We start from the raw sequence: 27,720 nt of genomic DNA, 5'->3' as shown, positions 1-27,720 counted from the left end.
TTTCAAGCCTGTTTTTCCTGCTGCTGAAAAGATGGATTTTATTTATATTGGCTAATGATTTCCTGACAACCCCTTTTTTTTCTATTTACACAGTGTGTGTGTGTGTGTGTGTGTGTGTGTGTGTGTGTGGGGTGTATGCCGTCTGAAGGCCACAAGGGAAATCTCCTGAGTCCAGTGCCAGCTGCCGGGCTGTAAACACTGCAGCATTAGAAAAGTGGAACGAACAGAGCGGTGGGAAAACCCAACTCATCTGCCTCAGCAGGAGCACTCGGCAACATTCACTTTCCCAGCGTTCTGTCTTCTCAAAGCCCCGGCAGGACAAGGACGCGCCGAGGATCCAGTGTCAGTCGGCAGGCCCTGTTCCCAGACGTTTTTGCTCCAGCCCCTAGCCTCTTAGCAGAAGGCTTGCTGGTTTCGAAGGAGGGTGTGTGACCCTTGGAGGTTAACAAGAATCAGGTTCTTTCTGGCTGGGTGGAGGAGTGGAGGTTGGAGGAGGAGTGGCTGATCCTGAGAGGCCACTCTGGGGCTCCTGCTCTGAGAAGGAGCAGAGTTTGGGAGACGGGCAGAGGGATATGGCTACTGGAGAGATCACCACTCTGCCGGCCACACCTGACGATGGGGGCAGCGGCGGCTTCCCGCCAGGCAACTTTAAAGAACCCAAGAGGCTGTACTGTAAAAACGGAGGCTATTTTTTGAGGATAAACTCTGATGGAAGGGTGGATGGAATTCGAGAGAAGACCGACCCCCACAGTAAGTGCTTTCAGAGCTTTCGCTCTTTCCGCGGGCTCAGAGCGAGCGGGCAAACAAAGCTTCTTTATGTAGTTTAGGTGTCAGAGGGAACAAACTCATGGGCTTCTGATGAAAAATTTCCAACGCGATTACACTTCAAAACAAACTGTGTGCCTAAACCTGACATCCATGCTAATGATGTGGGTATAAGAATCGCTTTCATTTCTTCCTTTAAAGAGATACACATACCAACTTATATGGGACTATATCTGTGACCTGATATCGGGACATATACATATCTTGGATTATCACATTTTTTCATTGCATTTGTGTTCATTCATCATTCTCTACGTTACCATGGTCCATCCTCAAAAATCTTGTAGGACCAACATGGCCTGGACAAGTTTTGTCACACTTTGTGATTTCTTAGGAACAGTCAGAACCTCATCTTAATGCAAAAAACCCTCCACAAATCTCCATCTTTGACACTATGTAGATTCTGAAATGTTGCTGAAGGATGAACACCTAAAACCAAGGGATTCATCAGAAGGTGAAAATAGTGAGCAGGTGCACTTACTATGGTAAGAGACTGAAGTAATGAAGTATTATGAAGTAATGAATCGAGCACATGGTTGGATGCACTGTCGCTACGCAGATGCATGCAACAAGTTATTGCAGATTTGTTTGAGATGGAATCATGCTCCTGTTTATGCTATTCATGCTGAAAAATTCTAAACTTCTGGGCAACATACTGATGGATTTCTGAATGAAATGATATCTGGTCTTCATCTTGGACACAAAATGAAATAAAGACAAAGGGGACGCAGCCCAGCCACTTCTGAGTTCTAGATCACAGATGCCATCACACTCTGCTGTCGAATTTCCTAATGCTACTTGGAATGCTGTGGTCTCTCCAAAGCCGTTAAGCACCCTGCGCCTTCACCACCTCTGACCACAGAAACTCATGTGTTTGGATGCAAGCGCAAATTTGTGCACATTTGACAAAAAGTCCATATTTTTTCACAGTTTACCATACAGTTTGCTTGCAACCATAGATATTTAGCACAAAATACATCTGCAGGTATTTACAGGTGTCTCTAGTCTCAATTCTTCTACGTGTTGCCCTCGGTCCATACCTCACACCTAGGGAGGTGGAATTGATGTTCTGATGCTCACATACATGCACTGCAAGCTGTGCCACACCTTTTCTTCTGACACCTTGCTATCAAGGCCATCATAAAGGTCTTTGGCAATATGTGCCACAGTGTTACTCCTCTGTATCATCAGGGTTGTTCTTCCTAGTGCTGTCTTTGGTAGATATTAACCCATGCATACTGGGAACACCCAACAAGGCCTGGAGATTTGTCAGCTGTTTTTTTCTGCTTCCAAAACATCAACTAAATTATCGCTGAATCATCACTCTACTTTCAATTATAAATAACACAATTTGCATAACACACTGTCTTAAATATTACAATAAACCTGCGCGAAAGGGGAAAACCCTCAGCTATCAATTTTGCTTATTAGTCATAATTAAGGTAACAATCAGAACATTCAAACAATATAATGTATGCAACCATGGTAACATGCCTAAAGACGTGTGTGTGTGTGTGTGTGTGTGTGACACATATGACACATTTTATATATATATAACACACACACACAAACACACATATATATATATAATACATTTATATTAATAAGCTTAGTGTTAAGTTACCATATGTGGATACAATGTTACAATGAAAAGTTACATATTTGTTAAGATTAGTAGCTACATGTATATTTAATCCATATTTAAACAATATAACCAGGTACAGTGATTGGTAATGTTAAGGGAAGAGCAAAACCAAAGCAGGTTGTAACTTTTATTCTGAGTTGGAGAAGACAGGAACACACCAACTTTTTTTTGTTTTGTTTCCTTCCAGTTAAGCTTCAGCTCCAGGCCACCTCAGTGGGGGAGGTGGTGATCAAAGGCCTTTGTGCGAACCGCTACCTTGCCATGAGCGGAGACGGGAGGCTGTTTGGAGCGGTAAGTGCTTCCATACAGTTGCCTTTTGTGCAGCGAGCTCCTTTGTCATTGTCTTGACATCACAACATGTGGTTTTTTTTTTTGGGGTAAACTTGCATATTTTCGTGTACATCCGCTGACAATCATTAACTCTGGGTTCTGCGTGCGGGTAATTTGTAATGCAGGCCTTTTTTTTTCCTTATGCTGATTTCCATTTCACCATGGGCTGGATGATGGGAACGTCAGGGACCTGAGGTAGCCCTTAAGGCACGGATGTGGTCCTGTGGTTTTTCAGGCTTACACCGCGGTCCCTGAAGAGAGTTTCCTTCCACTGGCCACCCACTGACACGTTCATAGCATCTTTACAGATGTGGCCTCATTAAGAAAAGTCTCCTAAATGTGGCCTTTGACTCAAGGAAGTGTTACTGCATACAGGTTCCAAGTGTCGAACTGACCAGTTAAAACAGAAGCGGCTAAGGCTGAGCAATTCATAAAACCAGTTTGTACCCTTATATAGAGAGAAGAGCCAGCTGAGGAGAGACTGGTCTCAGCCTGGCTTTTCTCAGCAAACCTTGCCCTGTCTGAAGAAGAGCTGACAATTACTGATCATTATCATTAAACTGCTGCTTCATCTGTTACGGTTGCTCTGCAAGTTAACTGCTATCAAACGTGCAATGTACTTGAGGCCAAGTTTCCACAAGAAACTGGACTTGGCCACATCATTGCTATTTTTAACTCACAATATATTATGAAGTGTATATACCACAGAGGAAAATATGACTTAAAGGTCCCCTATTATGAAAATGTCACTTTATGAGATTATTTAAGATTCCCCTAGCCTATCTATGGTCCTACAGTGGCTAGAAATGGCGATAGGTCATTCTGCAAAGCAGTGGTTTCTTTTTTTTTTTTTTTTGAAAAAACACCTACATGACATGACTTAATGTTTGCGTCAAACTTTGAAAGTTAAATAGTGAAAGTTAAGTAATTGTCATCGTGAAACACTGCAGCACAGCACCCTGTGCATTCATATGGGTGAATCAACTAGTGCAATATTTTACAATTCATGGTAATTTGTCAACATTATAAGTATTATGTTGTTTTTAACTGATGTGTCATAGACCTAAGCACGGTCCTGAAAGTTTTCCTCTCTTGCTGTTTAGAGACGGGCTACCGATGAATGCTACTTCCTGGAACGTCTGGAGGCCAATAACTACAACACCTACCGGTCCAGGAAGTACCCCGACTGGTATGTGGCTCTGAAAAGGACTGGCCAGTACAAGACAGGATCAAAAACCGGGCTGGGACAGAAAGCCATCCTGTTCCTTCCCATGTCGGCCAAGAGCTGATCCCTGATCACCCAAAAATTGTTGTTTTGGAAAGATGTGAAAAGACTTGAAAAAGATCAGTCATTATCATCAGCAGCCTAATGGCTGATTTTATGCTTCAAAAGCAAAGATCTTATGGTCATTACCAATTTTACAATGTGAGACTCCTTAATGTTTTATATTTCCTAATACTTATTTAGTCTAATCTTATAATTGACGTGCGGTGGGTACAGATAATACAGACTAAAATGGAATGTGTTTGAGGTTGTTCTCTTAATGCTTACAGCAAAAGCACTATACACCACATAACCATTCAGTGCATTCTCTAATTCTCACATCCAGATCTGGCTTTAGTGATTTAAGGCACGGCACTTGTCATGTTATTAGATTTCACACTGTAACTTAAATCATTTAATAATACTCTTAACAGAATGCTTTAAAACACATTTGCTAAAAAGTAACAGCTTATTGTATGTTTAAAGTTGTGTGACAGAATATAACATCCCCTATAAATTCCCTGTACAGTAGTTACTTTTGATATTGAAGAACCATGCCCATCGCAACTTTAATGAGCTGCCTGATGTGGTTCTTTGACCCCAGAGTAGAATTCCTGCATGTACTTTTTCACTGTAACAGTAGTAGCAGACGGTCCCGCCGTGGTCCAGTACGTATGAACAAGTCCAGCTGCTTTCAGGAGCATCTGAGGGACTCGGGTAGCTGCCGGTGGAAGAGCTGGTAGAACATCCCAGAGTAGACGGCAGGCAGCTCTTCCATGGTGAGGTCGATGTGCTGGAAGCCGTGGTGCAGGCCGTAGAGCAGGAGGCGGGCCATGCGGCTGGTGATGGGCGTGGTCTCGGCGGTCCTGCACAGCTCGGCCACCTCCATCCACTCGCAGCGCAGGCACTCGTGCCTGCAAAAGTTGATGCTGTGGGTCAGGGGGCTCAGGCGGCATATGAGGTACATGTCGGACATGCCGAAAGCCCCGGGGTGGTTGTGCTGCTGCCGGATGCTGAGAAGGGAACGGAATTCCGCCCGTACGCCCGTCTCTTCGTAGACTTCGCGGGCCGCTGTGGCGCCTTAAAAATAGAAATGGGGTTAAATGTTTCAGTTTTTTCTTAAACATCTATAGCTTTTGTTCCCAATTTGTATCAACATTACTCAGTGCAGCTTTAACGAATGTGGTATCCAACCTGTCTGTACCATATATTAGCAATTCATATTTCAAATGCACATTATTCATTATGTCTCTTTTTGCCAAAAAAGCCTTAAAATATAAACAAAGGGAGAGTACTGTAATAGTGAGGGTCAACCGTAATACGTGCTGCAATACATACTGCAAAATGACATTGCACTTTTTTAACTGAACAATGCGGCATCATCTTGTCGGTGGCCCAGGTCCAGCGCGTTGCCATTGTCACGATTTAAAAGCCATTTTTCACTTTTTCACATTTTTCAACATGTTTTCTGTTCTGTTCTGTGCAGAGCCACTGTGAAAATATCCAGAATGGGTAGGCTAGGTACTTACCAATGTTTTCTCCCAGATCAGATAATCCTCCGGGAAACTTCCAGGCATTCTTTGTCTGCAATGACACGCCATGTCAAAAAATCTTGGAAATCCCTCAAAGATCTTCTAATCCATTTTTCCTTTTTGGTCAATCACAGCGTATGTGTTGTGTGTTCATTCTTAAGACTACAACATTCTTTCTCGCAGTGGCTGCATCTTCATTAGTCTGGAACACAACATTTGTTGTTTTATGGACTGTGGAAATCACACATGCTGCTGTAATGCTAATGTTAGAACGTCCCGCAAACTGCTATTGCTTAAAATCTAACCGTAACGATTGGGTTGAGGACTGGTTGAAGAAAATCTCCTCGACCAATCAGAGTCGCATTTTGATGGCGTGCATTGCCCAAAATAATTTGTCTTCTAAGTTGTTCTAAATGTTGGAGTCTACTGAGCTTCATACAACGGTTAATTATTCATGACCGATATTTAAAAAAGAAACGCTGCTAGTTTTAAATTATAACACAAGTGTTGTATAGTTTTGTGTCACATCTTGAAGGTATTTAAAGAGCTTTATTTTATTATTTGCTGTATTAATTGCAAAGCTTCATCACACTACCCTTGTAACAAAATGTCTAATAAATGCTATTTTTCTGTAATGTTTTATAATAACAATTAAATAAAGAAGAAAAAAAAATATGTTGACATTCATTTCATTTACTGCAGTGCCTTATTACACTAGAGACAGTTTAAAGATAAAAAAATTGCTGTTTTTAAATAATCTTCTTTTATCGTGCCCCACATAACAAAGTCTCTAATATCCTTGTCTATGACAAAACTGGGGTACATATTTGTGTTTCGGTAACCTAAATCTGGAGTAATGTTTTATCTGAAAGTGCCAGCGGCCTTGAGCCAAAAGAAACGTGACCCCCGATTCCAGTAAATGACGGCAGAGTAACTGGCTTTGGAGTAAATACAGAGCGCAAGGGAGATAAAGCAAGGGGGACTCTTTACACTACAGGAAGAGAGCTGAAATAATTTACATCTAGACTTGTTCATAATAAGAGTGTTATTCATTATTAATAAATAGAATCTCGGTGATTGACATACAGCACATTAACGAGGCCTTAATTCCCACCAAAGACGTACAGCACAGTCCCCACCGTAGACCGTCTGAATCTTCATGAATCTCATTTTGTATAAGCAGGGAGGCAAAGCTAGTTTTTGTTGTTACTCAATTCTTGTCCACGAAAAATGGTTTATGGTTTTGATCTCATCCAGAGCTCATCAACCTTTGTGACTCCCAGGGGCCGCTGGGCTCACACAGCAGGCGCTCATGCGCCTTATTAACGGGTCCTGATCACTCCAAGCCGATGCCAATTAGGCCAGAGTGATCAGGACCTGTTTAAAGAGCGCATGCAGCAGCCAGGATGTGGACTGATGTACCTTGTCTGTGTTTGCTCCTGACAACCATCACACGCCTTCGGGTTTGTTTCCTTTGTTATTAATAAAATGCCTTATCCCCGCCTCCCTGTCCTACGCATCCCAAGTCGTGACAACCATGCAAGTCAAAAGGTGGATTAACACTTGCCAACGTTCTGATATGCTTTTCATGAGGTGCTGATACACTACCTTGTTTTTATCTTGGACAACCAGAACCTTTCCATTGGTCTCGTCCAGGACAGCACCTTAAAGAATTGTAAACAATACACATTTTTAAAGAAATCCCACATTTCTTGTGGAAAATAAATATGAAACCTAAAATCTTCTGGTCTAAGAAGGATTGGGTCCTCAACCTAAACCCTGGGATCGAGAGAGCAGCTGCTCCTGCTGCCCCCACAACGGTCTGGATAGTGTCAGCCATGTCACACAGGAAGCTGGGTGGGTTCGGCCAGCTCTGCTTTTGAAATGTTTGTTGTCTCAGACGGCAGGACCAGGAAGCAGTGATGCCGGCCGATGGTCACAGTGGATTCCTCGGCAGGTTCTGACTAGGAGTGTTAGCTATGAGGCTCGATGACTGCTACAGAGGTGCGGCAGTTCGGACCAGACGAACAAGGCCAAGAACACATGTCCTTCACAAATGTTCATGTGAGGAGAGGTGGAGATCTACAACTGAGGCACGCGCTGCAATTATGGTCATTACAAATGCATTAAATCTGAGAGAGTTGGCAATAAAAAATGTCCTCAGTGACATCAAGAAGAAATTTTCTTAACAATTACAAAATGTATCAGAGTGAAGCATCTGTAAAAGCTTTAATTCACTACACATAATGGGCGCATCAGATCATATATTTGAAGTTTTATTATTTTCATCCCAGCTACCACACATGGTTCCAGTAACAGGCTTTTAAAATCCAGCTCTAGTTTAACCAGTCCTATCAGCATTCCGTCTAATTGCTCCGTGGCAAGTCTACCCATGGTGGTCACAGCTGGAACATGGGAAGACTCATTATGGAATGGACAGAAAGCTGGTAGTAGTATCCTAGTGGTCAGAACGCTCGCCTACAAACCAGAAAACCCCAAAGTCGCAAGTTCAAACCCCACTTACCACCATTGTGAACCTGAGCATCTGCCAACAGGTTCAAAGAAAATATGCATCTGAATATCAAAGTGATCCGTTTTAAAACTGAATGGGCTGAAAATAATTTAAATCCATTTTTTTTCTCTACCAAAGATGGTTCTGACAGTTTACATTTGATTAAGCAGTTTTAAGAGTTCTAAAGTTTACGGGGACTTCTGTATGGAGTCAGAATGAAGCAAGTCAACTATATAACGTCAGGGTGAGTTTATCTCTTAGATAACAATTACAAATAGCGGCAGATGGAAATGTCCCCTCTTGGGCATCCAGAATAAAGCAGTTTCACAGGCATGCTCTAACATGCCCCACCGGCTTTCTGGACCAGTCCAGGAAGATGTTTCGCCATCTGCTGGTTGGAATAAAACTTAGCAGAATTTCACTAGGGTGGTAGTAGCCTAGTGGGCAACACACTCAAAGTCACAGGTTCAGACCCCACTTACTACCATTGTGTCTCTGAGTTGGTCCAGGGGCACTGTACCTGTAACTACTGACTGTAAGTCGTTCTGGATAAAGGACAGCATTTAGCAGACACCAGTACCAAGGCAATTTACAGTAGTTACATACTCAGTGGTGGAACATGAAACTGTTACAGGGACAGTCCCCCTAGAGCAAGTGTCTTGTTCAGGGACACCATGTTAGTAAGTGGGGTTTGAACCTGTGATTTGTGCGCTTCTGGTTCATAGGTGAGTGTGCTACCCACAAGGCAACTACCACCCTCATTTGTGCTGTGATTTTGGTGTCATGATTGCAAAAAAACATTTGTATTCACTTCTATCTAGTAAACAGACAAATATGTGAAGAGGTAACTGAATGAACGAAAAGGGTGAATGAAGGCGCCATACCTGCCACTCCAACCTGGTGCGTGGCAAACCCCGGCAGCCGGCTTTCTCCCTCCCCAATCCAGAGGCAGAGTACGGCCTGGTCCTGCCGGGCATGGTGGAAGGTGAAGCCATGAGTGGCCGCAACCGCTGCCAGCCGACTTAGGGCGATTGGCAAATGAAGCCACACTGCTACCCTGCCCTGTTCCTTCCATTGCGTGACGGATTCTGTCAAAGGAAATCACAAAGCAAGACAAATAATACAAATAGAATACATGTAACAACGATATGTAATCAAGAAACAAAAATGAAGAATCCACGTCCATGCTGAACGGAAAAAAAAAAACAAGATAAGAATACACTGCTGAGATGCTTGACTGGGTCATAACCTGACATTTGTGGATGCTCCAGGACCAGAGTTTCATGTTCCCTGTTGCGTGGCCCTGCCATTATAAGAATGAAGAGCTGCGCCACCTGGTGGAACGCCGGACATTACAGGAAAACTAATGCAGTCACAATCATGGGCAATTATTCCGGCAGTTCCGTACCGATTTATTACAAAGACCAACGGGCCGTAGCTTGGCCACCCCTGGTCTAAATGGTTTCTGTGCGCTGATTGGCCAAGATCGTTTGACCGTGCGCTGATTGGTCTGTCAATTACGCGCGCTGCCATTGCTGCCATTATATAGTGCATTACACTATATAAGTGCGATATTGTAAAGCCCCCCCCCCCCCCGGGCTCGCCTTTTAGCAGGGCGCTGAAGGCCTCTTCGCAGGTGTCGGGGGCGAAGTGGGAGACCGTCACCCCGCCGAAGCGGTCCACCTTCCCGGTCAGCGGCTTCTCGCGGTGGAGCTGCAGCCGGCGTGCACGACAGGAGAAGCAGCGGGCAGGGGTTTCTGGCAGCCTCCTAGCAGTACAGCCTCTAGCCAGCAAGTCAAATAATGAAGGTGTGTATTTTGTTAGACGAGCTGGCATATTTGGGAGCCCTTTAGAAAAACGAAAATAGCCCATTGGGACGCAAAAACTCGGACGCGTTCTTCAAAAACAACAACCCTCAAGTCCAAAGGTTATATTATACCGTAAATAACGTGGTACTATTAATATTAAAATCTTTACCTTAAAGTGTTGACAGGCATAAATCATTTTCTTGCGTAATATAGTATAGTATAGTATGTGTTTTGACGTCAATTTGTATTACGTTTGCCTCAGATCAATCTAATAATCAGAAAAAATCAAGACGTTTGCACTTATATATTTAGTATTACGGTAAAGGGGGCGCGGCTGCACTTTAACCTTTTAACCAGGAAGTTTACGTGCGGTGCGGCGTGCGAGTGCCGGAGATCGGCTCCCGGAACGTAAAATGTCATCGACAAAGAAAAATAAGAGCAAGGCCAGACGAAGCAATGACGACGAGAACTCGGGCGGATTAAAAGATACCGAGAACTCCGAAGGGAGCCTCCCGCTCGCCTGCGGATCTGTGACTGTAGTTGATTTCGTTGAGAAAGGTGCTCGCTTACTAAGATAAATGAATATTCAGATGAGTTTACTATGTCGAACAAGTTTATTCTCAATATTATTAGTACCATTCGTGTGGTTTTGGTTATTGCTACGTAGTTGCAACGTATTTGTAAGGTTGTTACGCAGTTATAAGTATTTTCCCGCGAAAAGCCATTTGACCTCAATTTACAACTTCTCTCTGTGCATGCGTCTGCAGCTGACGAAAAGGTTCCTAAAAGATGCAGATCTCTGCTTGCCCAGCTGAGTCTGAATACAATGAAGTCTGTTGGTGTCTGCATCGGGAGGCCAGTGCTGCTGTCCAGCAGTGCAGGGCAGCATGAAGTGGGTATTCCATGTGCACAGTATTTTCTCATATTTAATATTTAAGAAGTGCCAATTGGAAATGGAGCGTTCAGTACTGTGCAAAAGCACAAAGGAAAACAGTTTGTGAAATAATTTCCATGGAACAGTGACATGATGTGTGTAGATCAGCAACACAATATCGTTCTTCCATCTGTAGACCTTTTGTTCGTAGGAGATCGTTCATTAGTTTACAGAGTTGGGAGAGACTGACACCCAGACACATGAATGTACAGTACAGGCCAAAAGGTTGGACACACCTTCTCATTCAATGTTTTCTTTATCTTCATGACCATTTACATTGGTAGATTCTCACTGAAGGCATCAAAACTGCTATATGAATGATCATGTGGAGTTATGTACTTAACAAAAAAAGGTGAAAAAACTGAAAACATGTTTTATATTCTAGTGTCTTCAAAATTGAGCTCCAAGAGGTAGTCACCTGAAATGGTTTTCCAACAGTCTTGAAGGAGTTCCCAGAGGTGTTTAGCACTTGTTGGCCCCTTTGCCTTCACTCTGCGGTCCAGCTCACCCCAAACCATCTCGATTGGGTTCAGGTCCCGTGACTGTGGAGGCCAGGTCTCCACTTTTTGTTAAGTAAATAACTCCACATGTGTTCCTTCATATAGTTTTGATGCCTTCAGTGAGAAGGTGTGTCCAAACTTTTGGCCTGTACTTTATTTTTGATTTTTTTTTAAAGTCATGTGAATTACAGCTGATGATCCATTTTACTCCTGCTTGGGCTGCGAGAACGTGGAGGAAGAGAAACTGTAATTTAAGTTCAGCTTTTCAGGGCTGTCATCAGTTTAGTTTAGTTTAAAAATGTTCAGTTATGTGGTCATGAAAATTTGCCTTAGAGTCTTGGAAATGATTTTGTAAAAATGTTTAAGAGACCTGTCGTCCCAGTCTTGAACAACTGTTATGGTTAAGTGGTGTCACTACTGACTTAAACCTTTGCATACAGTGGTAGATCTTGATGTGCTTTTTGTTATTCAGGTGTGTATCGCTTGGCCAGTTGGGACTTTTCCCGCCAGGAAAGTTGGCCTGCAGAAATGCACCCTGGCTAGTCTGAGATTAAAGGCCGGTGAAGAAGTTATGCTTCAGCCTGTGACTGGACCCATACTACAGGCGGATGAGGTCCAACTCTCTCTGCGGTAGGAGAACAGGATGTGTGCATGCCAGCATGCAAACTTCTCTCTTTTTTTTTTGTTTTTGTTTTCAGGTGTGATAGGCCACATAACATACTGTCTAAATTCAGATTTTTTTTTACAAAGTTCATTAGAGTGGCTCAGTATATTAATGCTTCTGTAATGAATAATAGATTGTGTGTGTAATAGCTTTTTTTCTTACTGTGATTTTTAAGGAAAAGCATTTGTTCCTTAGTTCCTATGGTTATCATTTTTAGCACTATTATTCTGCATCCAATTCTCAGTGCCTTGGACAATTGAGCTGGTCTGTATCTGTTATGAAATACATTTTCCAGACCCTCTTGGTACATCTACTCCTGGTAGATGTCGTCATCTGGTGGTCAGTTTGGAAACATCATGTGTAGGATCTGTGTAGTCAATTCAGGAAAATTGATGGGATTGCATTCTTATTTCAAGCAGGCAGGAGGACAGTGTGCTCAATACTGAGGAACTCAGTAGCTTCATCGTTGGAACCTTAGGTGGGATGTAATTTACATATATGATAATCCTGTTTGTTTCTTTAAACTTTTATACAGAGTTGAACTATATTTTATGTTTCCCAACTGAAAAAAAACAGATGGAAAGATTGTCCTCCCTGGAAACACCCTCTCCTTGACATACTTTGGCCGTTCATGCAGTCTGAAAGTGGAGAGTCTGCGAGGAGTAGACGGACGTCTTCTGGAACAAAACTCCCCACAAGCTGAGGACGAAGCTACTGCGTCGCTGAACTCATATAATCTGAGCTCCAGCTCACTAGACCTCTCCTTACATCTCAGTCTCCTCAGCATAGAGGGGCAGGACAAGGGTGCTTCGACTAGTACCCCCTCTAAACTGCTCAGCAAAGCTTTTAGTACACCCAGCAGAACTGAAACCCCTTCATCATCAGACAGTCCCTTTCACCGTGGAGTTCCTTCGACTTTGGAGGACTTTGGAGAGTGTGTAGACAACCTGGCGGATGAGGCTGATTGCAGAGCTGGCCAAGGGCAGCCTCCTGTCTCCACAGCCCCATCTGGTGGCTATGCAGGGACTGACACATTTTACTGCATCTCTGCTTGTACGAAGCTGCGGTTTGGGGGGAAAAAGGCGACAGAGGAGGACGCTGAGCCTTCTTCAATACCCAGGGTTACTTACAGCATGATTGGAGGCCTCAGCAGTCAGCTGGACACGATTAAGGAGACCATAGAGCTTCCACTCAGACATCCAGAGCTTTTCAAAAATTATGGTAAAGATTTCAGTAATATATGGCACTTGGTTACAATAAAAAAAAAAAAAGACTAATAACAAAATCTTTCATTCACAAAAGTGAAACATACAAACAACTTGAAATGTCCAGTGCTTTCAAAATACAAAAGTTTATAAATTAACCATGAGTGTTATTAATCAGTAATAAGTAAGTCTCAAAAACAAGTACATTTTAAGACAGACTTACTATGTATAGTAACTTCTGAAAAGGAACTGCTGGGTATAATTTTAGGGTTAGGCACTGAGACAAATTTATTGGGTGGCCTCGTGTTGTTGCAACTTTGACTTTGCATATTTTATGCATATCTCTTTGTTCAGTGTCAGTTTGCCGAAAGACAAAATATTGCCATACAACAAATTTCACCGTTGCCCGACTCCATATTCATTCCCACCTGGGCTGTTATTAGGTCTGGTGTTTGGATAAAACCCTGTGAAAGGTAATAAACCCCCTGCAATAATACATATTTATATGTCTCACCACCTGCCATGGAAGAACAGGAGTTAGAATTTTATATATGTTGTACATGCAGTGTTCCGGACTGCATTGTTCGGCCCTGGAGCAGCAAGTCTCACCTCGTTCCCTGACTATAGTCAGGAACATAGCAGGAACAGTTCACAGACTGAAGTGAGTTTAGTCAGTTGGTAAACTTTGAGAGAATGACTGATAATATATTGTCACTTCAGTCCGTGTACTCATAATATGAATCACATAATTTTTCATTCATGTAATGGCACAATCTGATCTCATGATTGTGATTAGATTTATCATTCAGCTTTAGCCAAAATGAATGTTCAAAAAAGGAAAACTGTCATCTAGTGGTGCAATCAGTTGTCCACATTTGCACCATGTAAAGAACACATGACTATGAAGCTTGTTTAAACATGGAAGTGTGCAGTTCTTCATGTCTAAGAATCTTGTATGTAATAAAGGCATCACTGTAATTACACTGTTGTAGTATCTTCATCTGTCCTTTTCTACAGGTATCCCACCTCCACGAGGAGTCCTCCTCTATGGCCCCCCAGGTACAGGGAAGACCATGATTGGCCGAGCTATAGCCAACGAGGTGGGAGCACACATGACCGTGATCAATGGCCCTGAAATTATGAGCAAGTAAGAACCTCTTTCAATAAATGTTCTGTGCATTTAGCAAATGCACTTTGCACTAATTTGGAAAAATGTTCACTATGTGATTGAAATTGAATTGATCTTCATTTTATCTTGTCATAACAGATACTATGGAGAAACAGAAGCTCGACTGAGACAGATCTTTTCAGAAGCCACACAAAGGTACATCATGCAGCCAACTGGCCTTGCTTTGACTGCTTGTAAGGACGTCCATAGCTGAGTAGATGAGTAATGCTGATGCTAATACTAAACTTTTGTTAAAAATATAGACATTTTCAGTTCTAAAGTATTTTTTATCTGTCGAGGTATCCATAATCCACCAGAACCTTATTGTCTGTTACCCCAAACATATGTTATTATTAACAGGCAGCCAGCCATCATTTTCATTGACGAACTGGATGCACTGTGTCCAAAACGTGAGGGAGCCCAGAATGAGGTGGAGAAACGTGTGGTTGCTTCTTTGCTGACGCTCATGGATGGGATTGGCTCTGTAAGTTCTTGTCCCTATAGCTGTACATAAAATCACAAATTAAGTGAATTGAATTAAAGTTACTTTCTATGGTTGGAATAGCTTTAGAACTTCTTTCTAAAAGTCTCACTTCCTGGTTGGCAAGTAATTAGGATCATTGTCTGCTGGCTGCATTGCTCATTTTCCTCCGGCATGGCCTGATTTAGAGTAAACCATGCTCTGGAGGACATGATGGACAATCCATTTCTGTAAAAAACAAACTGTTTAGCTTTATAGGCTTTCACATGAACCACAACAGTCCCTTTTTCCATATTTAAAATTGTGCATATCTTGTTTCATTATTCAACCAAATTTTATGTCCCATACTGGAAAGTGTAATTAGAGTTTAAAATCACGTCACACACAAACAAATAGATTTTGTTTTATGAATATTGCATGTTTTCTATGGTTGGAATAGCTTTAGAACTTCTTTCTAAAAGTCTCACTTCCTGGTTGGCAAGTAATTAGGATCATTGTCTGCTGGCTGCATTGCTCATTTTCCTCCGGCATGGCCTGATTTAGAGTAAACCATGCTCTGGAGGACATGATGGACAATCCATTTCTGTAAAAAACAAACTGTTTAGCTTCCGTCCTTGTGTCTTGCCTCCCTGAAATTCAGGGCTGCACTGTTTAATCCAAGGTTGTAGCAGTGGTGGGTCTGTTCTGTGGAATGTGGCTGAAGCATTTCCTGGTTCTGGATACTAGCCACTGCTATATTTTATCTCTGCTAAGGCTGGGGGCGGAATGCAGATGGGTATGTGTGTGTGTGTGTGTGTGTGTATGCACGCATTGTGAGGTTGAGAGAGGGGCCATTATTTATAGGCTTTCACAAGAACCACAACAGTCCCTTTTTCCATATTTAAAATTGTGCATATCTTGTTTCATTATTCAACCAAATTTTATGTCTCATACTGGAAAGTGTAATTTGAGTTGATGGTGCATGACCCACATCATTTAAGGACTGACGCAAACTGAAGAGTTTTGAGTTATTTAGTGAATCTGGGGAAAAGGTAAACTGACTAACGTGATGGTAACCTGACAAACCCCATGAAAAATGTCCCTCATTCCTCAAATTGGCTCATCCATCTCTCTAGGAAGGCCATGCGGGGCAGCTGTTGGTCCTAGGGGCTACAAACAGGCCCCACGCCCTGGACCCGGCTCTGCGAAGACCAGGGCGCTTCGATAAGGAGCTGGAGGTGGGTGTGCCGGGCTCGGCGGATCGAGCCGACATCCTACGCAAGCTGCTGAGCTCGATGGCCTGCAGGGTCACCTCAGAGGAACTGCGGGAGCTGGCTGATGGGGCCCACGGCTACGTCGGAGCCGACCTGTCTGCCGTCTGCAAGGAAGCAGGTCGGTAAACAACCCAGAGACAAGCTGATTACTGTCTGTTGCTTGAGAATTCCACAGATATTTTTTTTTTTTAATTGGACGACCAATATGGGGCCGCGTGCAAAATGTAATCTGGGTTTTGAAGAATCAACAAATTGCAGTTTTAGATGGCAAAACTTGAAAATGTTATGACCACAAAGGTATTCCAGCCTTGTGGAGCAGCTTGTGTGGTACATGCCTGTGTTAGAGCAGTAACTGAATAGTCTTTCCTGCAGAGTTCTCTTGGTGATGCTTAAACATTAAAATAAGAACTGGTATTTCAGTTTAAGCGTTGTTGGCCCCTGTCCAGCTTCAGCTCAGGCCGATAAACTTTTTTTTTTTTTTTTTTCTCAAATGGTGTCATAAACCTTAATGCACATAAATGTAGAACAGTGTTTGCAGTCTGTGCAGCCCGAAGTACCGTGCCGTTTTTTAATCTACAACTGCTCGCCACAGGGAGTGGAACTGGACCCGTCCAGACGGCAGGCCGTGGTTTAAATGCATTCTGGGTACGTGGGGTGCGCTAAGGGCCACATTTTTCCTATAATAAATATGCTATACTAAATACGCATTTATCATTGCCGTGGAGTCACATCAAGCATGTGCTGAGGATTTGTATCTTGGAGAGGAGAAACTACCCAGCCAGACATTTTAGCGTGTAATAGTTTCTGAAACCCAGTTGACGCCTCTGGGTGAGACTCCCACCTAACATTAGGCAGCACAGCATCACATTACCAAGAACGACATTGAAATTGTTCTTGCTTCTCAGGGCTCTAGGGTGCGACCGATTTTGGGCCCGCCTCTGATTGCCCGTGGTCCAGATCTTCCTGTACGTTTGAAAGTGGCCGTGCTGCAGCCAGACAGAGAAGTGAGTAGCCTGGACCAGTCAGATAGACAGAGTGGATGTAGCCACGGATTACAGCTTTAACCAGGACATAAAAGTTAGCCTTTTTTTTTATTTTATTTTTTTTATTTCATCTCAGTGGTTTCTGTACCTTTTAGCTCTTCACGTTGATAGTTTTATTGTTAACAAACCAAGTGGAGTCAGCCTTGCAGGTCTGGATTTGTTAGGTAGCTGAAGATGGTTCCAAAAAGAGTTTATTGCTTGTTCCCGGCACGCGGCTGGGTGAGCGTGTTTGTGTGCCACTTCCGCCTGCGAGCTCGTCTTCCTGTGCGAGAACTGGGCTCGGTTTGGACAGGCGGAGGAACACTGTGGCTCACCGCAGGCCGTTAGCCTCCACTGACATCAGGATGTGGGTCCGGTCGCCCGGAGGATGTGGTGATGTTCCACTGCTATTCCGCTGAGAGAAGGACACACTGACTCACACACACAGGGAGACTGGAGAGAGAGAGGCGGAGGCACTCGTAAGGCGCTCAGATCGCGCTCTGTAATTGTCAGGCCTGGAGTCCCCCCTTCACCCGGCCTTAATGGTAAACAGTGGCAGGATGTTGGAGTGTTTCTGTGGCCGGCGAGGACCATTTTCATCCCGTGGCACAGAAGGAGGGGATGTGGACTGGAGTGTGTGTCTACGCGCTGGTCCTCCTGGGTGGTCCCGGGAGCGTGGCGTATTGCATTACCAGCTGAAGAGATGGCGGGTGGTGTGGGGGTGACTCGTTCCGGGGGAGAGCGCTGATTTACGGACCAGTGAGGGAGACGTGACACTCTGGATTTTTCTTTGAAAGTCCCGGAGAGAAGAGGCGAAGGGTTCCGAAAAAATACAGAAGAACAAAAACAAGAAAACCAAAAAATAAGACAAACGTGGAACCTAAGATCTGTGCTGCAGTAAAAACGTCGGACTAAGCACCGTCCCCACACACTGCTCCCTGGGCGCCTGTCATGGCTGCCCACTACTCACTCAGGGTGATGGGTTAAATGGTAGCCGGTGGTAGTAGCCTAGTGGGTAACACATTCGCCTATGAACCAGAAAACCCAGGTTCAAATCCCATTTACTACCATTGTGTCCCTGAGCAAGACACTTAACCCTAAGTTGCTCCAAGGGGACTGTCCCTGTAACTACTGATTGTAAGTCGCTCAGGATAAGGGCGTCTGATAAATGCTGTAAATGGAAAGGTAAATGCAGAGGACAAATCTCACTGTGTGCACCGTGTGCGGTGCTGCTGTGTATCACATGTGACAATCACTTCACTTTAGAGCCACCCCCGGCTTGCTGTAATTCGTATTACAGATCAAGTATGGTGTTATTTCATGCCTCCCAGCACGCCTGTTGGAATAACTCTTAATTATGATTTCACCACCCCTTCATATATAGTCTCTATGGATTCCGAACACAGCTGTCTGACATAAGCAGCTACATGGGGGTCATTATTACACAAGAGAAATTACATTTCCGAACACCCTCTGTAAAGGCCACAAGGTGGCGCTGCGGCTGGCGAGGTGGCCTCACAAGGTTGTGAGGTTGAATCCTGGCTTGGACCGTTTGTATGTGGAATTAACTTGCCCTCCCCGTGCAACGTGGGTTTCCTTCAGGTTCTCCGATGTGCTTCTGCCTCCCAAAGGCATGTCAGGGATTTTAAAAAGTCTTAAATTAGAATTTTCAGAATTAATTCCTTAAATTTCATAAAAAAGGACTAGTAATCCTTAAATCCATAGTTTAAAGGACTTAGATATAGAGCAGACAGAATAAATCAAATGAAACATGCGTTCAATCAGTCGATAATCCAGCATTCACTGTGCACTTCGTATGGAAATGACCCTATGGATGGGGTAGTCCTAGCCTGTTTGATGCCCTGTGTGAGGCCCATCCCCTCAGCTGGTTATCCGCTCCATCTGCGAAGTGTGGCAAGCAGCAGGCACATCTCGCAAGTCGAGGACTCCCTTCCTCCCCACAAATAGGCGATAGAAGAAGAAAAAAAAGAAAACGAAAAAATATTTTCATGCCCATGATGCTGCTCACATCCACGATGTCACCCTGGGCAACGGCCCATGTCGCACATGTGAAAAAAATGCCACTGAAAATGATTAGCAAATAGTATTGTTGCCCCCTAGTGGCTCACAGCAGTACAGGTTAAATGAGCGTTAACATTGACTATGGCTACCAAATAACAGAAGTTAATACATCAAATAATAATATATTAATTAAAATAAATTGCAATTAATGTTGTATCTTAGAAACGCATCTAGTCGTAACAGTGTCTGCTGAAAAAAAACTCTGGCCCTCGGACAATGCTGGGTCTTAAATTTCATAAAAGTGGCCTTAGAAAAGGTTTTACATAGTCTTGCATTTGGCTTCTTTAAACCTGCAGAAACCCTGGCATGTATCCTAAGTGGACTGGGGACTCCCAGGTTTGAGTGAATGAATGGCGTGTGTGCACCCAGTGATGGGCTGCGCCTGTGTCCTCTGCATTTAATCATCACCATCGGTGAGCAGTGGATGAGTTTGTCCTGTACCCTGAGTTACAGGACAAAGCTGCTAAGGATAGTAAGTGAGCAAGTGTTTATTATATAAATGCACTTCATTACTGACACTACTCTTATTCTCTTATAACTGGTGGTTGGATTTGAATGATTTTTTGGGGGGGGGGTTTTCGGTTGATGGTGCAGGCTATTCAGTTGACTTTATTAATAAAATGCTCTTTTTATTTGACTGGACAGTTCAGTTGTTTAAGGTTCATAAATTTATGAATTAGTTCATACATTTTTATTATTTATACATTATATGTTACCATTATGTAAACATATTTAGTATGGCTCTTAAACATGGCAGTGGTGGCCTAGCGGTTAAGGAAGCGGCCCTGTAGTCAGAAGGTTGCCGGTTCAAATCCGCCAAGGTGCCACTGAGCAAAGCACCGTCCCCACACGCTGCTCCCTGGGCGCCTGTCATGGCTGCCCGCTGCTCACCAAGGGTGATGGTTAAAAGCAGAGGCCACATTTTGGGGCAGTGGTGGCCTAGCGGTTAAGGAAGCGGCCCTGTAATCAGAAGGTTGCCGGTTCGAATCCCGATCCGCCAAGGTGCCACTGAGGTGCCACTGAGCAAAGCACCGTCCCCACACACTGCTCCCCGGGCGCCTGTCATGGCTGCACTTGTGACACACTTGTGTCTGGTTCAACTTTTTTTTTTTTTTTTTTTTTTTTTTTAGATGCCTTGTTGTGATATAAATGCTTAGAACACCTGTTTGAACCCCCAGACAGAACACAGTTGTTTCCCCTTCTTGGGTTAACAATGACCTGTGTGTGGGTACGTGCTGCGTGCAGCATGGTTTCCTTAAGGCCGCGTAGCTTTTGGGACGTGCAAGGTCAACGTCCCTGAGATGTAAACATGTGCTATTTTTGCCCCCTTGTCTTATGAGAGAATTGGGCAACCTGAAGGGGTTGGTGACAATGTCAAGACAGCTGGTCTACACATACATACACACACACACACACACACACACACACACACACACACACACACACACATGCAACAGGACACAATGAGTGTGTTCTGCCTTTCCTTTTGTGGCTTCATTACACTGAATTTGCAATGCCAAATAATATATTACTTCCAGAAGAATATTGTTACAGTAATGCAATGATACCTCTGGGTATTCAGCAGGAAATAATGGAGGGTCTGAAGCCCATTAATCGCAGCTCAAATATACTCAATTCTATGTAATATAAGCCCACCAAGAAAGAAATCAATAGGAGAGTTCACCTTTTCAGTGAGCCTCATGCAATGTTTGGGCCAGTGCCGTCTTGTGGAAGTGTGGTGAAACTGAAGCTAATATTCAGCAACATTCAGTTATTTTGATAAAATATGTGAACAAAAAAAAGTACTTACATCACAGTGTACGTACTTTAAAGTCTGTCACTTTAATCTCCTCATTCTGTTATGCCTTCTAGTCTTTGATGTGATTGCTTGGGTTTGGCTGATTAGTCACAAAGGCGTCTAAACAGTGTAAATTGGGGCGTGGCACTTCCATACCCACTGCTTACATGTGTCTCTAGACAGAGGAAACCCTCTGGCTGCACAGGAGAAAAGCAACATTGCATCTGAGCGGTTCAGTCACTTGCAACCCCACCCCTGCGTTAAAACCAAGGAATAAATAAGCATCTCGAGTCACAGCTCAGATGTAACATGTTTCAGGTGGAGCTTCTGCCAGCCTCAAAACATGCTCTGAAGTCTGGATCTGGTTTCTTGTAACCCTTTCAGGAACAAACAAATTCCACTTTGTGGACTGCTCATGTACTGTGCAGTGTGAACAAGAAATTGAAGATGAATTAATTTAGTGAAAGTGAAGTAATTGTTATTGTGAAACACTGAGGCACAGCACACAGTGCACACAACGAAATGTGTCCTCTGCTTTTAGCGGCACCTTGGCGGTTCAGGATTCAAACTGGAAAAATAATCTGAAAATCAAACAGTGTAGAGATCATTTGCTGGACTATATAAGTCTTGATGCTGCCTCTGCTGCCACATCAGGTCAATCTCTCTGGATTCCTTAGATCAACTCCATCACATAGTTGGTGTGGGGGTCGTGGTTTCGTCACGCTTTGGTCATTGTCGAGGGTGTACGGGGGTGTATGGGCTAGGGCCATCTGGGGGTTCCCTGGGGGTGGGCTTCCTGAGGGTTTCAGTGCGGGGGCTGCGGTCCTGGCCTGGATGGAGTACCTTGCCCCGATCCTATCGTCCTTTCATTACTTACCTTATCAATATATATACATATAGGACCTTGGCGGTGGGCACACTGAATGGCATCCAGAGGGCAGTCCGTTCAGACTTTCCTGTGGTGCCAGTACCCACTTCTAAATTTTAATTGCACTTAGACATTGAGGATTTTTGAGAGGGACCAAGCTGACACCAACTGTGGTTTGGGAGAGGGTTGTCAGCTCCATACCCCTCCAAACAGGGCATGGGGTCTCATGCCCTGTTGAGGTATCTGGATGGGCCTTACCTGGTCCTCTTACATGTTGGCTTCATGTCCTGGGGTGGGTGGGGCTGTGGCACAAACACTATTAACCACTTACATGGAGAAATCTTGCACAGCACAGGTGTGCACTCAGGGCTACACATAAGGACTCACACAGGCGCACATACACGAGCAGCTGAACATGTCTTGTACGTAAGTGCTGTCAAATAACGTTTAATATTCATTATTTGCTGTGATTTGTACAGATGTTGCTTGTTTTTTTTTTTTTTTTTTTTGCTGTTTCTTTTTTGTCTGTATAAGCAGCTACAGAAGATGGTTGGTGGTTGTCTATTTTTACACTGTGTCTTTGTTAATTTTTGCAAAACCAATAGCCCTTACAAAACTGTGGGAAAGAAAATGCTGTTCTTGCTGGAATATGCACTGCTACAGTGAATAAGTATGCTTGAAGATGTAGGGGAGGGGGGGAGAACCAAAAAAAAAGAAGAAAGGGGGAAAAGCGCTAGCAGTATTATGTTTGACATAAATTCTGCTGCAGAGACATGAATGAGATAAACAGGACTGGATGCTGGATGGTGTTTACAGAGGCAGCCTTCCATATAAAGCGCTTTTCCCTACCCTCCTGTCCTTTTAAAGACACTTGCGGAATTTCAGGCCGGGCCACATAAATATTGCCGGATCAGTATGTGAAGTTTATTTGGGTGCTGTGTTTATAAAATCCGGAAATGTTCCCCACGTACTTTCTAACCTCTGTCCTTGCCTTCACCTAATGGCGGCCCGCGCTGTGTTACTAAGGGCACGTATTATTTTGCCGCTTCAGCTCGGGAACAGCTGTTGGGTTTTGTAAATACAGGTGTAAAGAGTATTCCGGAAGCCCTGCGGAATAATGAAAATCTTCCTGTTTTCCTTTTTTTATTTCTACTTTTTTTTTTTTTTTTTTTTGGGAGCAATGCCAAAACTATTTCACAACTCATTTGGGGACATCAGCAACTTGTCTGTTGCGGCCGTCCTGTCAAGCGCTCTTGGCTGCGCAGTGTTTTTCTTCTCTCAAGATTTTCAACACATGGCAAATCTGGGAATGTAGGAAGCCCGTCTTGAAAGAGCAACTGTTTCTCGGCTGTTTTTTAGTTTTTCTTTGGCTATTCCCAGTGCAGTAATACAATTCTGCGTCGGCATCAGACGGAAAAAAAAATAAAATCTCGCCTTTTTGAACAAAGGCCCCCAACGCAATTACAACCACATCATTAATCAGATCGTGACCGTGTCCCTTTTTGAGGATTGCCAGTGACAACCCATGAAATGTGTTTAAGATGGTGTGTAAACAGCGTCTACGCATTTATTTGAGCATCAGAGTAGCCTCTCGCGCTCTGCTATTTCAGATATGCATAATTGTTACCATGTATGCCTCTGAATTTCCTGTTTTTTTTTTTTTTTTATTCCACTCTTTTTCTTCCTCTTTCGTTCTCTCTCTCCCTTGGTTTTGCTTTTTTTTTTTAAATGATCTGTCCCGGATGAAAAAGGAACGGCACGCTGCTTTCTGCTCTCTGAGGCTCATCTGCTGGCCTGGTGTGATGTTTTGCAAATGTCTCTTCTTGGAATTGGGGCCCTTGGTCCCAATCACCTCCAGATCATGGGTGAATTCAAAACATTCAGGAAAGTCCATCAAAAAAGAAAGAAGGAAAGAAAAAAGAAGTCCACATAAGGTTCAAATTAAGCTCTGTTGTGTTGCGTTGTCTTGCTAAACAGTGTGTCGGATGTTTTCTTTGCTGAACCTATTGTGCTTTTGAAAGAAGTAGCTTTCCTGAAAGATGAGTTTTCATCTCCATTCTACAAATGTTTAAAATGAGTTAAACAAATAAACATGGAAAACACGGGAATTAATGCAGAGGAGTTGAAAATTATTCCTTAATTCCATCCATGTTTGGTCCTGAGCCAACATGAAAGAAAAGAGCCACTTACTGACAGGCATGTTGAGTTGGCATCACTATGAGGTTTTCTTCATCTCAGACGTGGAGGATGTGGTAAAGATGCTGCCAAGTAATAACATGTTGTACCACAAAACCTGCTGCCCTTCTCCAGAAAATGTGGAATGTAGAGGAAAGTCAGTGAGCTTATTGTGTTTGTGTAAACTATAAAAAAAAAAAATTCACGCATAGTTACCAAAAAACAGCACACTCATCCATGCTACTGATTAGCATTAGCATTAGGGATGTTTAGCTGTTTTATCACGTGAGGAAGGACTGAGTTTCTTGAGATTTGGCCTTCCTATTTAATAACAGCTGCTGCTAGAATTGTTAATGCTACAGAGTGCTAATGGGAATAACGTTTACTGGCTATCATGTTCAAGGAATCAGACTATTTCTTCAAAAGGAGACAAACAGAGCTTACAGGTGGAACAAAGTTACGATAGTGTTATGGTAAATTACTGGGATGTTGGGATCATTGTTATTCGTCTTTGCATTCTAGGTTAGCCTTATTAGCTGTTCCCTTTTAGTTTCCCCTGTTATTGATTTCTTTTTTCCTCCCACTTTTTCCATGTCTAACATTTTATAGCTATAGCTTAACAATATTGTGTCATACTTGTGTTCATTAATATGATATTGTCTGCTCCGAGGAGAGAACCATCATGGAGGGAGGCCTCGGTGTTTTTGTGCAGCTGCGAGAGCATTAATTCAAGAGAGATGGCCGTCTCATCCGGCCTGGGCCGGCGCAGTGGCGAGGGTGGGGATGGCGGGGGGGACTGATGGAGGCGGCATTCAGGTCGAGGCTGGAACAGGCTGACCTTGCACGCTTTGGCTGTCGCTCCCATTGTGCTCCGGAGAGTCTCCGTCTGACGGATTCTGGAAAATATAAACAGGATGCAGTCCTGTCTGATCTTAAATCCCCCTCCTCGCCGTCTGCAGCAGCCACGGCCAGGAGATGGAAGCCTCTGGGCTGTGTTTGTGTGTGTCTGTGAAAGAAAGTGTATTGCATGGGACCTGAGCCTTTTCCTGAGTGGCCTGATCTCCTCGGCACTCTTGATTGAGCGACTGAAGTGTTTTTGGGTTCAGCATGGCAGCTGAACAATGAATGAGGCTGTGCCTCAACAAGGAGCCTCAATGCTGCAGACCCATGTTGGAATGTACACACAGAGGTTTTGTGTTTGATGTAACTCATCATAGACTTTATCAGTCACTTGGTTCCTTCATGACTTTTCCAGAGTTGAACGTGCCTTGAGCAGGGTTTTTATGGGTTAACATTCAAATATGCAACCTTTTGGACTTGTTTTTTTTGGGGGAAAAAAGAGAACTTTGGGTCGTTCAAGGTTATTGGTTCCATTTTATTCACTTGATTTATTTTGTGATGATACAGATTTTATTGTGATCTTATAGTGATTTCGTTTATTTTTGCTTGCAATTTCATTCCAGGTAAATATAATGCAGTAGTTATTGTCATTGTTAGGGACTTTTGTTGCATTGTGGATGTGTCATTACTGACAACAATGAGTGGTATCGAGTATAAAATACCTGTAACGGAAGCCCAGATTGTCACAGCACAAGCACTTGATTATTTCCATCCTCTGGTTACCATTGTAATGGAATAACCACAGAGCTGCCGTGAACATCAATAGTGTCTTCGAGGCACAGCTTGCCTTGCGTGCGATATTGACCTGCAGAACAACACGCAGTTGTCTTGCCATGCTGCTGCTTTTTTTAATGTTTATTCAGCAGATGCCTCCAGCAGGGTGATTCCTAGGTAGTCTTTTCTTCACGGCGGTGGATGCGTGTCCTGGTCTTTCTCAGAGTTAATTATTGAGGTGGATGAACATTCTCAACATGTGTGTCATTAGAACTTGCGCTAGCATGAGCCTTAAACAGGACATAATAAGCAGGGTTTAACGCCAATGTTTCATGCTTCTCGTCCTGAGAACATTAACTAAAGGGAAGGTTGATTCTAGAACTTGATAGTTCCACTGTGTCGTTTTTTTTTTTTTACTTTAAATATTTCTGATGAATTATTGTGTTTGTTCCTATTTTCAGGACTGAACGCACTGAGACGAGTTCTAGCCAGCTCTCCCCGACTGTCTGATAAAGAAATGATGGATTTGGTGACAGTCACCCTGTCTGATCTCCAGCTGGCCATGTCACAGGTCAAACCAAGCGCCATGAGAGAGGTGGCCGTTGACGTCCCAAAGGTACGGCGTAATCCGGAACAATAAACACGATAAACATATTAAGTAATGTTGATGATTTCTTTTTTTTCCTGTTACTGCCGGTCTTCAGTTTTCATTCAAGTCAGTGGAACAATACGTGACCCTGGGGAGGAACAACAGGAAGAAAACATTAGAGGACAAACACCTACAGGTGTCAACAGAAGAATAGAATTTTTTTTTTTTTATGTCGTCTTATGTAAAAGCTGTTTTTCATTTGTCCAGGAAGGAACTTATGAAAGGGTAACAGCGCTATGATAATTAAATATAAATGTGGCACGTGCTGAGCACTAAGTTTTAGACTTTTTGACCACATACTAGCTGGTTACACAGAGGATGCAGATAAATTGGTCTATGAATGGTCCCAATCCCTCTGACTCCAAAATGATGAATCACGCACTTAGTGGACAGGAGGTCGGAGTGTTTTTGGGGGGTGGGAGGCGGCGCGTATCGCTTCGACTCCAGGATGTTTTGGAGATTGCATGTGCGAGACATAACCGACAGGAAGGAGCTCGCATCATTCCCCTCCGCTAATTGGAAACAGGTTAGGCCCGCGATGATGGCCCTCGCCAGCGCAGGCCCCGGTTTCCTGCGCTGCACTTAGCTCACCCCGAGAGGATCGGCTCTTGCGGCTGGGTTCCTGGAAACAAAAGAAGGCTTCAGTTACCCCAGCACAGCTGAAGGGGCTGGCCGCAAAGGCCGACTTGATTATATCCACATGAGTGCAAACATTTGTTTCTAATCCATTTTATATAAAAAACTTCCAGTGAAGCCGGAGCACGCCACTGAGACCGGAACTTTAATATTTTGATCTGGCAGCTGGAGCTCCAACGTCCTTTTCCTTTTTCTTCACCCGTTTTCTTCCTCCCCGAGTGGCTGGGTGACCTCCGTTCCACCACCCTCATCAAAGCCCGCGCTGCGAAAGGCCCCTCGTAAACTGAAGAGAACAACAGTAAAAGATAATAACTGGCAAGGTGTGACTCAGCCAGAGCCTTTTAATTGGGCATCAGACACAGTCTGTCACAGCAGTGCATTCATTTCATTTTTTCGGCACCACGCACTGCAGATTATGCACGTCCCATGAGGCCTTCACACACTCACACATCATACCCTTGCACATCTACCTGGCTGGCTGAGGCGGCCCTCACCAGGCTGAATGAATTATGATCCAGCAGTGCTGCTTTGGTAGGGCTGTAGGAAAGGCCGTTTGGTTGAGGAGGGGGGGGGTGTGCCGGCAAGCCGGAAGGCCAGCATGCATTACTGATCCTGCCTGTAAAATGTTCAGTGCAGGGTATTTACAGTATGTGGCCGGGTGCCAGGTTTCCATTAGGTGCTTAGCTCCCCGGAGACGGCACTGGTGGCCTGGGATGTGTTAGTGAAGGAGTTGCTCTTGAGAAATCAACGACGGC

At 43.7% G+C, this 27,720-nt stretch overlaps 3 protein-coding genes across 3 annotated transcripts in view; 2 read left to right on the top strand and 1 right to left on the bottom strand.

The window, feature by feature from the left end:
* The first annotated feature begins 129 nt into the window (after window positions 1–129).
* On the top strand, window positions 130–6,187 carry LOC114768409 (fibroblast growth factor 2-like). Its single transcript, XM_028960672.1, has 3 exons — window positions 130–750; window positions 2,658–2,761; window positions 3,904–6,187. The coding sequence occupies exons 1-3, from the start codon at window positions 573–575 to the stop codon at window positions 4,087–4,089; spliced, it is 468 nt and encodes a 155-aa protein (XP_028816505.1). The 5' UTR covers window positions 130–572; the 3' UTR covers window positions 4,090–6,187.
* On the bottom strand, window positions 4,452–10,020 carry LOC114768408 (nucleoside diphosphate-linked moiety X motif 6-like). Its single transcript, XM_028960671.1, has 5 exons — window positions 9,713–10,020; window positions 8,993–9,196; window positions 7,205–7,260; window positions 5,594–5,648; window positions 4,452–5,144 (listed from the first exon to the last, which is right to left on the bottom strand). The coding sequence occupies exons 1-5, from the start codon at window positions 9,978–9,980 to the stop codon at window positions 4,759–4,761; spliced, it is 969 nt and encodes a 322-aa protein (XP_028816504.1). The 5' UTR covers window positions 9,981–10,020; the 3' UTR covers window positions 4,452–4,758.
* A 262-nt stretch (window positions 10,021–10,282) lies between these two features.
* The window catches only part of LOC114768542 (ATPase family protein 2 homolog), a 69,510-nt gene continuing 52,072 nt past the window's right edge, over window positions 10,283–27,720 (top strand). The window contains exons 1-10 of the mRNA XM_028960896.1: window positions 10,283–10,474; window positions 10,684–10,808; window positions 11,823–11,980; window positions 12,434–12,492; window positions 12,591–13,235; window positions 14,237–14,366; window positions 14,487–14,543; window positions 14,748–14,871; window positions 15,984–16,239; window positions 26,142–26,296. Of these exons, the coding sequence (XP_028816729.1) occupies window positions 10,330–10,474; window positions 10,684–10,808; window positions 11,823–11,980; window positions 12,434–12,492; window positions 12,591–13,235; window positions 14,237–14,366; window positions 14,487–14,543; window positions 14,748–14,871; window positions 15,984–16,239; window positions 26,142–26,296 (1,854 nt within the window). The 5' untranslated portion in view covers window positions 10,283–10,329. The remainder of the gene's footprint in view (window positions 10,475–10,683; window positions 10,809–11,822; window positions 11,981–12,433; window positions 12,493–12,590; window positions 13,236–14,236; window positions 14,367–14,486; window positions 14,544–14,747; window positions 14,872–15,983; window positions 16,240–26,141; window positions 26,297–27,720) is intronic.

The sequence above is a fragment of the Denticeps clupeoides genome, chromosome 18, assembly GCF_900700375.1.
Source record: "Denticeps clupeoides chromosome 18, fDenClu1.1, whole genome shotgun sequence".
In the NCBI taxonomy this organism is placed as follows: domain Eukaryota; kingdom Metazoa; phylum Chordata; class Actinopteri; order Clupeiformes; family Denticipitidae; genus Denticeps; species Denticeps clupeoides.
Note: the sequence above shows the minus strand (reverse complement) of the source record. Positions and strands in the feature narration are given on the sequence as shown.